The following is a 16,286-nucleotide window of genomic DNA, read 5'->3' on the forward strand; positions in this document are numbered from 1 at the left end:
TTTCATTGCCCCCAATTCCCTTGTCCTACCCTTTTCCTTTCCTGTGCTTATCCATTTACCTTTTGAAGGACATTGTGCTGTTTTCAGTTTCTCAGAATTATTAATAAAGCCACTATAAAGGTATGCATGTAGGTTTTTATGGGAACGTAAGTTTTCAGTTCGTTAGGTGAAAACCTAGGACTGGGATTGCTGGCTCATGGTGCATGCATGTATGTTTCACTTGCTAAGAAACTGCCAAGCTATTTTCCAAAGTGCCTATACCATTTTACATTCCCATCACTAATATATGAGAATTCTTTTTGTTCGGCCTTGTTGCCAGCCCTTGATATTCTCAGTTTTTTAAAATATTAGCCATTCTAATAGGTGTTTAGACATACCTCAGTTTGCTTTAAATTCACATTTCCCCAGTGTGTGATGATAGGGAGCATCTTTTCTTGTGCTTATTTGCCATCTTTATGTTCCTTGGTGAAGTTGCTTTTCAGATCTTTCTTATTATTGAGTTTATAGAGTTCTTGGTATATTTTAGATATAAGTCCTTTGTTAGATATGTTTTGCAAATATTTTCTCCCAATCTGTGACTTGTCTTTTTATTTTCATAATGATCTCTTTGATAGAAAATTTTAATTTTGGTAAAGTCCATTTTATCAGTTTTTTTCTTTTATGGATCATGCTCTTTTTGCTATATCTAAGAAGTCTTTTGTTGAGCTTCTCAAATCTGTAAATTTATGTCTTTCATTCACTACATTACAGAAGTCTTTGGCCATTATTTTTCCAAATTTTTTTTTGTACTAATTTCCTTCTCTTTTCCTTGTGAGACTCTAATCACATAAATATTAGATCTTTTGATATTGTCTCACATTTTTTCAATCTTCTTCTCTTTTCTGGATAATTTCTATTGGTCTCTCTTTAAGTTGACTGAATTTTTCATCTCTCATCTCTATTCTGCTGTTGCCCCCCCTTATCAAGTGAATTTTTTATTGCAGATTTTATATTTTATAGTTTCTATTTCCATGCTGAGAATTTCTCTCTTTCTCATTCACCTCGAGCTATAGTTATAGTAGGTGCTTTTAAAGTCTAACCATGTCAACATCTGGGTAATCTCCAGCTTGACATCTGTTGATTGTCTAATCCCCTGAGAATTGATGATTTTTCTTGGTTTTGTATGTTAAATAATTTTAAATAGTATCTTGGACATAGTGGATATTATGTTGTGAAGACTGTGGATCCTGTTATAATCCTCTGGAAAATGTTTGTAGGTGAGTGTATTTTTAAGCAAATAATCAAGCTAGTTAGCTTCAGAACGTAGTTCTGTCTTGACTTTACCAGAGGTGTTGGAGGGATAGTTCTAATCTCTTTTCCACTTTTCAAAGCCTTTGCCATGCTACATTGGTCCTGTTTTGGGCTTGTACTACTCAGAGTTTAGTTTGAGACTTCAGCAATGGTTTAAATATCAGCTCACTTTTTCCAGCCTTTGATATGTTGGTTCAGTCTGTCCTGTGCATGCACAGCTAAAGGGTAAGCCCAGGTCATTTTTTTTCCTTTTCTTTTCCTTTTTTTTTTTTTTTGGTCTCTTTCGTCTTAGATTTCCCTAAGTCTCTTTGGCCCACAGGGACACTTTTTTCATTTTCCTCTGGCCAAAAAAGTGAAGTCTTTCTTAGAATTTTAGTTATCTTTTCCATTGTTCTGTAATGCTTCTCCATGACTTGGACCTGTCTGTAGGTCAAAGCTATGTGAGAAATCTCTCACATGGATGTCTTCCATACATTCTTTGGCTCATGGGGAGGGTCGCTTTTTCCAGCCCCTGTGTACAGACAGAAAGAGTGGTTTCTCTCAGAATTTTAGCTGCCTGTGCCACTGTTTCACTGTGTAGCTTCCTGGTTGGGGCCTGCCTTTGAGCCAAAGCCACAATAGAAAGAAAAGAGAAAATAACAAACAAAACGAATGGTAAACTCACCCCACGTAGATTGCTTCTCCAGATTTTGACTCCTTGCTACAATCCACCTACTCTCTCTCCATCCCCCTTACTTTTCGGAATCCTCAGCTAGTTAATTTTTGTATTTTGTATAGAGTTTTTAGTTGTAATCAGGAGAAATAGGTTGTAATGGCTTTTCTTCATCTTGGCCCTGTTTTCTGTATTGTTTTACTTTGGGTGAAATAAAGTTTTTCTGTTTGGTTTTTAAAATTTTTTTGTTTTGTTTTAAAACAATAGTGGAGTTTTAGTAATTCAGCTAATTAGGGCAAAAGATACTCTGAATTATAGAATATAAAGAAACTGTTTTGTTGGTTTCCTATGCGTATGGCAGTGTTTGCCAAAAGGTATTCTGTGGATGGGAATCTAAAGGATCTTAATAGGCATTCTACGCAAAGAATAATGCTCTTCAAAGAAGTTTAGATAACACCGAATGCTGTTATCTTCCCCTTAGAAATTCATAGGATATAGTAGCATATAAAGGCTCTGAGAAGGCCTACAATAGAGACACCTAGTGTTTCCCAGGTTCCAAAACTTATTTGACCACAGAACTCTATGTATTACTTATTGATAGCCCTAACCTGTAGCCACCAATATACTCTAGAAAGAGTGACATATGTTACTATTTAATTTTGCTAGTGACATTTAAGGAATGGTTTATAACAACTTTGTCAAAGCATAGACTGGCTGTGGGCTTGTAATTCATTTACATTGGATGTGTTTTCTGAAAAATTCTCTGAATAGAGGCACACCCATGTTTGAATTAGGCTTACATTTGATTCATAAGACATAGAACAGTAAAGCAGAAATACACTTTGGACAAATTATCTAGACCAGTGGTTGTAAACCGTTTGTACTTGATTCTGCACCAATCTTTAATTGCTAATCACTTTAAAAATACCTCAGGTAGGTTACATTAAGTTAGAAATTAAAAGCAAGCTTTGCTATTTATTATTTATTTTTATTTTATTTAAAAAATTTTTTTAGAGTTACGGTCTCACTCTGTTGCCCAGATTGAAATGCAGTGGCCTGATCACAGGTCACTGCAGCCTTGAACTTCTGGGCTCAAGCCATCTTCCTGCCTCAACCTCCCAAGTAACTAGGATTACAGGTGTGCGCCACCATGTCCAGCTAATTTGTTTCTTATTTTTAAATTTTTTTTTTTTTAGAGATGGGGTCTTGCCATGTTGTCCTGGCTTGTCTAAAATTGCTGTGCTCAAGTGATCCTCCCGCCTCAGACTACCAAAATGCTGAGATTACAGATGTGAGCCGCCATGCCCAGCCTAGAAATTTAAAAGTCTATAGTATTTGTAAAATCTTCTCCACTAGCATTAAACTTTAGGGACACTGCAAATTATGATAGTATTATTTTACAAGTCAAGAAGTAGGTCCAGGCTGGGCACGGTGGCTCACGCCTATAATCCTAGCCCTCTGGGAGGCCGAGGCGGGTGGATCGCTTGAGGTCAGGAGTTCAAGACCAGCCTGAGCGAGACCCCTTCTCTACTAAATGGAAAGAAATTATCTGGCCAACTAAAAATATATATAGAAAAAATTAGCTGGGCATGGTGGCACATGACTGTAGTCCCAGCTACTCGGGAGGCTGAGGCAGTAGGATCGCTTAAGCCCGGCAGTTTGAGGTTGCTGTGAGCTAGGCTGACGCCGCGGCACTCACTCTAGCCCAGGCAACAAAGTGAGACTCTGTCTCAAAAAAAAAAAAAGAAAAAAAGAAGTAGGTCCATAGAGTCTGTCTTTGAAAAAATAAATTTTTATCTTCCATTAAATATGGACAATATTGAAAACGTGGAAAGATGAAAAGAAGGGAGAGGGGTTTGGCAGGTAAGAAGTTTGGAAGTTGCCACTCTGTCCTGATAAGTAAAATTCTGGACAGACTGAAAAATCAACAACTCTGCTTAGATCCCTAAGAGAAGTGAGGTCACAGGAGAAACCACTGCCCCCCAAATTGGAGAGGCAGACAGGCAAATAAAGAAAATCAAAACTTACCAGAGCAGAAACCCACCAGGGGAAACATCCATGAAAACCAATGCCTGGGTAGGCTAACCTGAATTATAATTGACAAATTGCTGGAGGCTCAGTGTGAACAAGTCTGAGAAATAAAAATTCCAAGAGAACCCAGTCATCAGGGTTTTACCTCCAAGAGCTCTACCAGTTCTCACAGTGATTATCAGAGAAAAATCCCCTTATTTTTCTAGCAGGGAGAGGGAAAAAGAAGCCATTTTGAAATACATCAGAGTATTCTATTCTTAACCAGATCTACCTTCAGGAGAAATGATTTAAGGAGAGCCTATCATGCTGAGGTTTTATCAGAGCCTAACTGACCTGGGGGAAGGGAAATACCCTACTCCAGCCTCCTCTAACCATTTGGTCCCACCTAAAGGGGCAAGGGAAAACTGTAAAGGGGTAAGGGAAAACTGAGAGGCACTTGTAAGTTCACAGCCTGGAGGCACAGGCTCACTAAAAGACTGAAACCCAATCATATAGGACTATAGTTCTATAGAATGCTCCCCTTCTTCCCACACCTTACTACCACATTACTGAAGGTTTATTTATAGCATTTCCTCTTACCCAGTACTTCATGTCTGGCTCTCAAGAAAAAAATTACAAGGCATACTAAAAGATGAAAAACACAGTGTGAAGAGACAGTGTGTTAGAACCAGACTCAGATATGACAGGGATGTTGTTATTATCAAAGTAGGGGTTTAGGACAACTGTGATCAATATGATAAGGGCTCTAATGGGTGAAGTAGAAAGTGTGCAAAAATAGGCAATAAAAACAGAGTGATGGAAATTTCTAAGAAAGAACCAAAAAGACTTGCTAGAGATCAAAAACACCGTAATAGTAGAAACAAAGAAAACTCTTGATGGGCTTATTAGTAGACACACAGCTGAGGAAAGAATCTCTGAATCCCTGAGATTGAGGGTAGCTCAACAGAAATCTCCAAGCCTGAAAAGCAAACAGAAAAAGGACTAGAAAAGAAAAACCCTAGAATATCCAAGAACTGTTGAGACACCTACAAAAGGTATAATATTCATATAATGGGAATATCAGAAGAAGAATGAGAGAAAGGAACATACTTGAAAGAATAATGACTGAGAATCTCCCCAAATTAATGTCAGATACTGAACCACAGTTGCAGAAGCTCAGAGAATACCAATCAGGATAAATGCCAAAAAAACTACACCTAGGCACATCATATTCAAGCTACAGAAAATCAAAGATAAAGAAAAAAATCCTGAAAAAAGTCAGGGAAAAAACACTGATAGAGGATCAAAGCTAAGAATTGTATCCTCCAAAATCGTGCAAGCAAAAGAGACTGGAATGAAATATTTAAAGTTTTGGGAGAAAAAAATTTACCAACCTACAATTCTGTGTCTTACAAAATTATCCTTCAAAAGTGAAGGTAATAAAATGATAGCAGTGATACGAGGGATGGAAGGGAGGGGTTAGTATTATAAGATACACTAACTGTGAAGCAGTATACTGTTATTTGGAAGTGGACTTGGATTAGTTATAAATGTTCATTGCAAACTCCAGGGCAACCACTAAAAAAAAAAGAATATGACTGATACGCTAAGAAAGGAGAGAAAATAGAATCATATAAAATGCTCAGTTAAACCCAGAAAAGACAGAAAAATAGGAACAAAGATCAAGGGCAAGAAATAGAAAACAGTAACAAAAATGGTAGATACAACTATATTTATAATCCAACTATATTTATAATCACTTTGAATGTTACTGATTTAAGTGTACCAATCAAAAGATAGAGATTGTCAGAGCAGATCAAAAAGCAAGACCCAACTATATGTTGTCTACAGGAAAGCACTCTAAATATAAAGATACATAGATTGTGTAAATGGATGGAGAAAGATATACCGTGCTAACTCTTAATGAAAAGAGAGCAGGAGTAGATATATTAATTTCAGACAGAGTAGACTTCAGAGCAAGTAAAGTTATCAGAACTAAAGAGGCATATTGCATAATGATAAATGGGTTAGTTCTCCAAGAAGATGTAACAGTCCTAACATCAGAGTGTCAAAATGTGTGACATAAAAACTGATAGAACTGCAAGGAGAAATGATGAATTCACTACTGTAGTTGGAGACTTCAACACCCCTCTATGAAAACAGACTCAGCAGGCAGAAAATCAGTAAGGACATAATTGAACTCAGCAACACCATTAACCAACTGGATATAATGTCTTTTTAGTGTAGACTATAGACTGCTTCATTCAACAGTAGTAGAATACACATTCTTCAGTCTTACATGGAACATTCACCACATTCTGGGCTGTAAAAATGCACCTTAACAAATATAAAAGAATAGAAATTATATAATGTCTACTCTCAGATCATAATGGAATTAAACTAGAAATCAGTAACCGAAAGATAGCTGGAAAAATTCCTAAATACTTGTAGATTAGATAACACAATTCTAAGTAACACTTTAGTCAAAGAAGAAATCTCAAAAGAAATTTTAAAAATATTTTGAACTGAATGAAAATTAACACACAGCTTGTCAAAATCTGTGGGGTGCATTAAAAGCTTAAAGGGAATTTTGTAGCATTGAATGTATATATTAGAAGAGAAGAAAAATCTAAAATTGGTTATCTAAGGTTCCACTTTAGGACACTAGAAAAAGAAGAGCAAACTAAATCCAAAATAAGCAGAAGAAAAGAATTAATGAAAATTAGAGCAGAGATATCAATGAAATTGAAAATAGAAACTCAACAGAGAAAATTAATGAAACCAAAAGATGGGTCTTTGAAAAGCTGGGTAAAATTGATAAGCCTCTAGTTGTCCTAAATTAGAAAAAAAATGACTCAAATTCCTATTATCAGAGATGGAAGGGGAGACATCACTTCAGAGCCCACGGACACAAAAAGGATAATAAAGGAATACTGTGAACTACTCCGTGCCTACAAACCTGATAATTTAGATGAAATGAATCAATTCTCTGAAAGACACAATCTGCCAAAACTCACAACAACAAATAGACAATCTGAATAGGCTTTTATCTATTAAAGAACTTGAATCAATAATTAATTGCCTTCTAAAACAGAAAGCACCAGACCTAGATGGGTTCACCGGTGAATTCTACCAAACATTTAAATTATACCAGCTCTACAATCTCTTGCAGAAGATAGAAGCAGAGGGAATACTTCTCAACTCATTCTAGAATACAACATAGGAGAGAATCAGGATAATCTTGAGTTTGTTGATGGCTTTTGAGGTATAATACCAAAGGCACGATCTGTAAAAGAAAGAATTCATAAGTTGGGCTTGATTAAAATTAAAAATTTTAATTTTAATAAAATTAATTTTATCTTAGTAAAAGTTTTAATCAAGATACACCGTCAGTGGATGAAAAAACAAGCCATAGACTGGGAGAGTATTTGCAAAAGTCATATTTGACAAAGAACTGTTATCCAAAATATAGAAACAATTCTTAAAACTCAGCAATAAGAAAACAAAAAACACAATTTAAAAAATGGGCCAAAGCCCTTAACAAACATTTCACCAAAGAAGATATACAGATGGCAAATAAGCAGATGAAAAGATGCTCCATGTCACAAGTCATCAGGGAAATGCAAATTAATCCAATGAGGTACTGCTACATACCTGTTAGCATGGCCAAAATCCATGACAGTGACAACACCAACTGCTTCTGAGGATGTGGAGCAACAGGAACTCTCGTCCATTGCTGGTGGAAATGCAAAATGATATCCCACATGATCTAGCGGTTGCTCTACTTAGTATTTACTCAAAGGAATTGAAAGGTTATAAACATACAAAAACGTGCACACAGACGTTTATGGCAGCTTTTATTCATAATTGTCCAAACTTGGAAGCAACCAAGGGGTCCTTCAATAGGTGAATGGATAAATAGACTGCTATATCCAGACAATGGAATAATTATCAGCACTAAAAAAAAAGATATATCAAGCCATGAAAAGACAGGGATGAACCTTAAATGCATAGTAAAAGTGAGAGAAGCCAATCTAAAAAGGCAACATACTGTGTGATCCCAACTATATGACATTCTGGGAAAGGCATATCCCATAGAGGCAGTAAAAAGAAGGGGAAAAATGAGCACACAGAGTAGAAAAAACAACCATTAATAACATTTTACTTCCTTGAATCTTTTTTCTTTTTTTAAATATACATAGTCATTATTTCACTTTATAGACAGTTTTTATTCTGAGTTTTAAAAATGCTTAACTCTGTAATAAAGCATGACATTTTATCATTACAAACCTTCTAGTTTACTTTGAGATTTTTCTGAAATGTTCAACATTTTGTTTTCTATTTTTAATTTTTATAAATAAACACAGGTATGTATTTTTAGAAGGTCTTAATAGATGTTACAGCGTTTTTTAGAGGGTTAGCCAACTCTTTTCACAGATTTTATTTTTAAAAATCCCCTGTATAAGGCTGTTAAGTCTAATGAGTACAATAGCTAAGGGTACAAATTAAACAAAATGGCACATCTATCCTGGTAGTTAGTATTGCTCCTATTCTTATTGTCATTTCCTACCTGTTTGATATTTAACTTTTCTTATTTACTGTAACACAGGTGTGTTTTGTTTTATGATTCAGATCACAAGATGGGACAGTAACATTCATCAAAATGTGATAAACTGAGTCACTGTTTGTGTGATCTTGTCTCAATAGATTTGGGATAAAACCAGCCTGGAATGTTTGAAAGTGTTAACAGGACACACAGGCTCTGTCCTCTGTCTCCAGTATGATGAACGTGTCATTGTAACTGGTTCTTCAGATTCTACAGTGAGGTGAGTGATCTGGTTTCATTGGTCTAAACCTCAGATGCCTTCCACGAAGAGGCTGAGATTCACACCCTCCTCTTGGATAGGCACATACAAACTTTGCGTGCATTTTTACATGCTGTATTTCAAATTACTTTTGATGTAGATGTGTTTGAGCAAGTTAGGCAGGAAAGCTAATTTTTGTTAAGTGTCCTATTTCCATTGACATACATTATACAGATGACAACATGCTTTCCTATAAGGAGACAATACCTTGTATTAGCATGGCTTTCTCCTTTTGGGAAACCGTGGTCCAGAGCAGAGAAAAGGAAGGCTGCTATTCTGAGAGTGTGATGGCCACCAACCTGTAAAGACTGAAAGAATCAGAAGCAGTTTGCAGAATCTTTTGAGGGACACGGGGAAAGTAAAAGTTGAGAGATAGGTGGTATACTAGGTATTTTGTATAATGTTATCCTGTTGAGTTCTCACATCAACCTTTCTGAGTAAATAGATATTACCTTCATTAATATAGTTTGTATTAGAAAACTAAGACCAGAGGGGTTAAATAATTTCCTCAGAGTCACATAGTAAATTTTGAGCCTCTAATTGTTATTGGTCATGACTGTATATGTAGCCTTTCTAGCAGTGGAGACACTGGTTTTCAGTTGCCCCCTGACCCCGGGCAGAGTGATAAAGATGAAAATGGTAATGTTCCCTAGTAGAAGGGAAGCAATGACTGTTAGTTGGGAGTTGAGAGTAGAAAGGGAGTGTTATTGAGATCCACTCCCATACCTCTGGGACAAGGACATTTTCCTACATCAGATGGGCTTTGGAGTTGGGTGTGGTGATGAGTCCATCAGAGCTAGAGGTCATGTGGTAAAGCCTCAGCTGGACTGCTGGTGGCTTGGACGAAATGTGGAAGAAAAGGAAATGCCTCTTCTGGACTGAGTCAAATACTTGAAGAGGATTGTTTTATAGGCCCACGCACCCAAAAGACAGGAATAGTTACTGAATCCCATCCTTGGGTTCCTCTGCTCTCCCCTTTTTCACTCCTCTCCTTAGGTTAGTTTTGGTTACTAGCCTCTTGCCACACTCCTAGACTCTTTACTCACCCTGTTTGAAGCATGGCTACTATCCTTTCCTGGGTTCAGTGCTTCTAGGCCACTACTTCTGCCAGATACCATGTCTCAGCCTTACAGGCCTGAGTGTTTTCTCCTCTGCTCTCTATGAACTTGCCCTCTTAGGAGATTGGGGTTACAGACAAGGAAAAGCTATGATGTGGAAGGCTCCCCCTAAAAACTCTGTGTTTTAAGTGTGAACCAATTGGGAGATCCTGGCTCTGTCCATAAACAGCTGGATAAAATGTGAGTGTGGTGATTGATGAGACGTCATGACTTACAGTCTCCAGTTTGCAGTGGAGAAATAATAGACTCAGAGGCCTGTCAGGCTCTGAGACTCACAAGCCTGCAAACACCATCCCTGAATACCTGGCTATTAAATAGACCTGAACCTGAGCAGAGCCAGAATTAGCCGCCTTCTCTGAAACTGTCTCTGCACTTCTCAGCAAATACAGAAATTGCTTCTGGAAGCTCCTTTTAAGCATGTCCTTAGGTTCATTAAGAATGGACCTAGAGCTCAGATACCAGTGATCCAATACCAGAATCTTTTCCTGGCTGTTTCGATAATTGAGCATCATCCTTTTCTCTTCTCACCTAGAGTCTGGGATGTGAACACGGGTGAAGTTCTTAACACGTTGATCCACCACAATGAAGCTGTACTGCACTTACGCTTCAGCAATGGACTGATGGTGACCTGTTCCAAGGACCGTTCCATTGCTGTGTGGGACATGGCTTCTGCCACCGATATCACTTTACGCCGGGTCCTGGTTGGCCATCGTGCTGCTGTCAATGTAGTAGACTTTGACGATAAGTACATCGTGTCTGCTTCTGGTGACAGGACCATCAAAGTAAGTGTGTTATAACCCTGTCTGCTCTTGTCCCTTTTAGAATAGAAAGAAAGCAGAGGTGGCTTGTGCCAACCTGGTACCTGGCAAGATCTTAATTCTTCTCTGTTTGTGTTCATGAGCCCTTGAGCCCATCCCACTCTACCTGCTTCTAGAGTCCTAAGCAAGGTTGGAAGGGAAGTCCCAGGTCCAGAAGAGAGAACAATCTTCTATTTCATGAAATGACATTCTTGATCACCTTTTTAAAGAGAAGAGAACTAATTTACTGAGCATGTACTGTGTGCTAGGAGCTTTACATTACCATCTCAGTTAACTGTCCCAGCACTCTTAGGTATTGAGTAGGTATTATGGTACTCCAAGGTAGGTATTGCCCCCATTTTACAGATGTGGCTCGGAGACTGAAGAATTGGGTTGGTGATCACACAGCTAGTTAGTGGCAGATCTTAGATTTGACTTATTCATCTAATTTTGAAAGCTTGCCATGCCACAGACCTTGGCCTGGATGCTAGAGATATAATGATGAACAAGACATGACCCTGCCTTCAAGAAGCTTAGCATGTGGTAAGTGGGAGGCAGGTATGTGACAAGCAGTTGTAGTCTAGGGTGATTCATAGGATATGGTAAATGCAGTACTGATTCCAACATCCATCTTAACTTTTTCAAATTTTAGCTTTCCTATATTTTTATAACAGCTTTACTGAGATACAGTTTCCATACCATAAGAGTCAGCATTTTAAAGGGTGCAATTTAGTGGCATTTACTACATTTACAGTGTTGTATAACATCACTACTATGTAGTTCCAGAACATTTTAATCAACCTCTATAAAAATATCATATTCATTAGCATTCAATCTCCATTCTTGCCTCCCAGTCTACCTTCTGTCTCTGTGGACTTACCTATTCTAAACATTCATATAAATGGAATCATACAATATGTGGCCTTTTGTGTCTGGCTTCTTTCACTTAGCATAGTGTTATCAAGGTTCATCCATGTACATTGTAGCATAATCAGTACTTCATTCCTTCTAATGGCTGGATAAAATTCCATTGTGTGGATATACCACATTTTGTTTATCCATTTATCAGTTGATCGACATTTTGGTTGTGTCCATTTTTTTTGCTATTATGAATAGTGCTGCTATAAACATTTGTGTAAAAGTTTTTGAGTGTATTTTCAATTCTTTTGGGATGATAATTTTATCTTTAACATTTTGAGGAACTGCCAAACGGTTTTACAAAGTGGCTGTACCATTTTACAGCCCTACCAGTAATGTATGAGGATGTGAACTTACTCAAAGAATCTTCTTTTTATGACCAGTCCTAGATAGCATTCTGGTATTTAGCACTATAAATTAAAGGCAGTGTAGCATCAAACTTTAGAGTGGGTAGTGTAGAAGCTGAACAACTAGAATTGTAAACTCTCACTGTCACACTATTTGGTACAAGACCAGTGGCTGAAAGTCAAGAGGGTTTGGGCCTTACTACAAAACAGCTGTTTCATAATATCAGCCTAGAAGATTTCTCCATATTCTTGCCAACATTTGTTATTATCTGTTTTTCTTATTATAGCTGTCCTAATTGTGTGCAGTGGTATCTCTGTGGTTTTGCTTTATATTCTTTAATGACTAACGATATTGAGTATTTTTTTCATTTGCTTATCAGCCATTTGTATACCTTCTTTGGAAAATGTCTATTTAAATCTATTGCCCATTTAAAAAATTGGTAATTTGTCCTTTCATTGTTGAGTTGTAAAAGTTCTTTGTATATTCTGGGTACAAGTCCCTGATCAGATATATGTTGTATAAATATTTTCTCCCATTCTGTAGCTTATTTTTTTTTACTTTCTTGGTGGTATCCTTTGAAGCACAAATGATTTTAATTTTGATGATGTCCAATTTATTAATTTTTTTCTTTTGTTGCTTGCACTTTTGTGGTACTAGGAAACCATTGCTTAATCCAAGGCCACAAAGATTTGCTTTTACGTTTTCTTCTAAGAGTTATATAGTTTCAGCTCTTACATTTAGTTCTTTGATCCATTTTGAATTAAATTTTTAACCATGGTGTGAGGTGGGGGGTCCAACTCCATTCTTTTGCACATGGATATGTATTTATCCCATTCATCTACAAAAGCAGCTGATAAAATAATTCAGGTTGCTTTGTATCTCCTTATTTGTCTTATGTTAAGATATCTATGAACATCTAAGTCTTGCAGATGATTTCATAAAAGAGATGATATTCCATATACATGATATTAGGAGTAATGAGTCAAAACAAATGGGGCTATTCACGAAACTATGCTGGGAAAGAGGAAGATAAGAAAGGCGAAGCTTTTTTACATCAGTTACATTGGGTTTGACATGTCAGCTCGTGTAAAAACATAAAGTCTAGCCCAAACTCTTTCTTCCAGGCAAATGAACGTCTCAGCCATCCAGGAGATGTTCTCTTTGTAAATATCTCAAAGTTTGGAGACTTTACTGCTTCCCTCCGTATTTCATTCCAGTTTTGTCACTTAGAGTGGCCAAGAAAATTTCATGCTGTCCAGTTTGTCCCCCAGCCTCCCACCTTTGAGTTAGAAGACACTGTATTTTATAATCACATATTTGAGTCATTCTCAGAAGCTTACTCTTTTTTTTTAAAGGTATATTGTGGGAGAACTTTTCTGCGTTCATTCTTAAAACTATTGCTAATTTGTTATACAGGTCTGGAGCACGAGTACCTGTGAATTTGTTCGTACTCTCAATGGGCACAAGCGAGGCATTGCCTGTCTCCAGTACAGGGATCGGCTGGTTGTTAGTGGATCATCAGATAATACCATTAGGTGGGTAGAAATTAGTCTGCTGACAGGGCAGGCTTATTTTGCCATAGTGTTGGCTCATCTCCCAGTCCTAATGTAAAACAACTGCAGAGTAGATGGGATGCTTCAGATGAGAAAGCTTTAGGTAACTTTTAGAAATCTATTTGGCTCTGCATACTCAAGTGGGAAAACTATGCCCTGAGTGTTCTTCCGAGATTCCCCTGGTACACAACGTTTTATAACCTCAACTCCACCCAGGATCACTTAATACCCAAGCACTTTAGAACAGACTGGAACGTTCCAGCCCCACGCACTCTGATTTCCCTTACCTGTGAGCTCCCACCCTCCTCCCCAGCAGATGGGGGTATACTTTATTTTTGTTTCCCAAGACTGTATTACAAAATCATCCATTCCTGCTAGGTAGTTTGTTTCACCACCCTTTTTTCTTCCTAACACTCAGTCTCCTTGCTTTCTAGTAAATATGACTAACCTTAGACATTTTATATCTTATTAAGAACATCCCTTAAATGTTTATTTAATTATCCCAAGTCATTTTTACTAGCGTATATCCCAATACAGGCTAGTAGCTTTACATAAGTCACTATAATTTTGGCATTTATAACCAAATTGCCTAATGTGTGGGCAAAATAAAGATTGGGTTCAAGATTATTAAAAAAGAAAACAAACAATAGCAAAAACGCTATAACTGCTGTTAACTTTTATCATCTTAGTTTTTAAGATATCATAAAGATTTAAGTTTAGAGCTTAAATCTTGGTTCTACTATGTTCGTCATGCTTTCTGGTACTGCTTAATGTTTTATCAATAAACAGTTAACTTCCTCATTGTAATCTGTTGTTCCATAGTTTATAGAAGGGAACCACTTTGGAGTCCTAGTGGCAGTGCTGAATGGCTCTGATCACAGGTTTGAGAAACTTATTACTAACACTAAGATTTTCTGAGGGCAGCTGTGATACAGTGTTCATTGGATGTATGATAGGAATTACTGGTGGAGAGCCTAAGAAAATTCATGATAGAATTAGTTTGTTTTGTACATGCTAGTTAGCTGTGATTTCTTTTTGCAAATAATGTAGAAAAATCAATCATAATAAGAAAAAAAAGAAAAAATTTCTAATTCTGGAATTGTTATATAAATCATATGCAGAGAAAAAGGCTTGGTGTGGTCTATGGGTTTATACTTCCAAAACACTGCCTATACCTAATGAATCTCCTTCTCTGATGTTGTAAACCAGCCAACCTTAGTACACAGTATATATCAAGGAAGGGGTGTCTCTAAATCTCATCAGGAGAGGGAGACCACCATGCCAGTCCACCAGTTCTAACCTTAGTTGGCCTCATGGACTCCAGGCTGGAGGTGCCCAGGGTGGAAGCTTAACCCCTTGGCTGTACGTAGTATCTCCCCACCCTCCATACTCCATACTGCAATCCCTGTCTCCCCAGAAAAATCCTTCTTAAACCATTTGGCTACATGGTTTCATCCACTGAGATATCAGGAGAATGCCTAGGAACTATATACAATTGAAGCTTCTTGTTTGTTGATCTTATTTAAATACTAACACGTAAACATGATTAACAACGGCTTCAAACTGTATATAAGGAAATACAATGAAAAGTAAGGCTTCCTCCTAAGTTAGTGCTTAAAAACACAAATGATATAAATGTACACATGTAGCTTTATATGTGAAGTGTGGACTGGAAGTGAGATAATAGAAATAAAGGACTCAAGGACAGTGAAAAACCTCATGTGTATGGGACGGATATGAAGAACTTGAGGATAGCGTGAATTGTGTGGGAAATTGTTTCACAGGGGTCTGTTTTTCATTCAAGGCTCTGGGATATTGAATGTGGCGCCTGTTTAAGAGTCCTAGAGGGACATGAAGAATTGGTCCGATGCATCCGGTTTGATAACAAGAGGATTGTCAGTGGGGCCTATGATGGGTATGTGTTTCAGATTTTCAAATGCATTGTTATAGCTGTATCAAGAAGAAAAAGAAGTGCTGTACATTAAGCAATTCTGTATGTGCCAGGTCATGTGCTAGGTACTTTTTATGTAATGGTAGATGTTAGATATTATTATACCGGTCAGTCAGGTGAGAACCTGCAGGCCCAGAAAGATGAACTAAATCTTGCCCCAGGTCACACAGAAGCAGAGCCACTGTGGTTCCTAAGCTTATGCTTTTAACCATCATTGTAAACTCTGGGAGTAGCTTAGGCTGTGGAGGGGATTCAGTTCTTTGCCTTAGCCCTAAATTAAACCAGGCTGTGTGTTTGTGTGTGTGTGTGTGTGTGTGTGTGTGTGTGTGTGAGAGAGAGAGAGAGAGAGAGAGAGAGAGAGAGAGAGAGAGAGAGAGAGAGAGAGAGAGAGGTAGAGAGAGTTCATTAATAAATTTCTTTCCCCTTTTTGTAAATTGAACAAATCCGCTTTAAAACACCTCACAACTTTTAAAATGAGCAAATGGCAATTGTAAACCTTTCAAGATGACCTTATATATACTTCACAAATGGATTAGTTGGTCTGTTTATACTCCTATTACTGACTTTCAGCACTGGCTTAATTTGGAGAAAGGTATCCTTGGAATTTCACGCAGAGCTGTCAGCAGCACCTACTCAGCTATAGAGAACCCTTGATTAATGAATTTGGTGACATAGATTATCAAGTTAGGAATTGAATTTAGACAACCTAAAGTTGTTTTCTTGTCGCTTTTAAAATAATATTTTTTCAAAATGTCAGCAATTCTGAGAATGTGTAGGTTCTTAT

At 37.4% G+C, this 16,286-nt stretch overlaps 1 protein-coding gene across 3 annotated transcripts in view; it reads left to right on the forward strand.

The window, feature by feature from the left end:
* The window catches only part of FBXW11 (F-box and WD repeat domain containing 11), a 121,491-nt gene that overhangs the window by 94,755 nt on the left and 10,450 nt on the right, over nucleotides 1-16,286 (forward strand). For all 3 annotated transcript variants that reach the window (XM_045551178.1, XM_045551181.1, XM_045551179.1), the window contains 4 exons: nucleotides 8,660-8,778; nucleotides 10,468-10,717; nucleotides 13,415-13,533; nucleotides 15,356-15,466. In XM_045551178.1, the coding sequence (XP_045407134.1) occupies nucleotides 8,660-8,778; nucleotides 10,468-10,717; nucleotides 13,415-13,533; nucleotides 15,356-15,466 (599 nt within the window). The remainder of the gene's footprint in view (nucleotides 1-8,659; nucleotides 8,779-10,467; nucleotides 10,718-13,414; nucleotides 13,534-15,355; nucleotides 15,467-16,286) is intronic.

Source organism: Lemur catta, chromosome 5, assembly GCF_020740605.2.
Source record: "Lemur catta isolate mLemCat1 chromosome 5, mLemCat1.pri, whole genome shotgun sequence".
Classification (NCBI taxonomy): Eukaryota; Metazoa; Chordata; class Mammalia; order Primates; family Lemuridae; genus Lemur; species Lemur catta.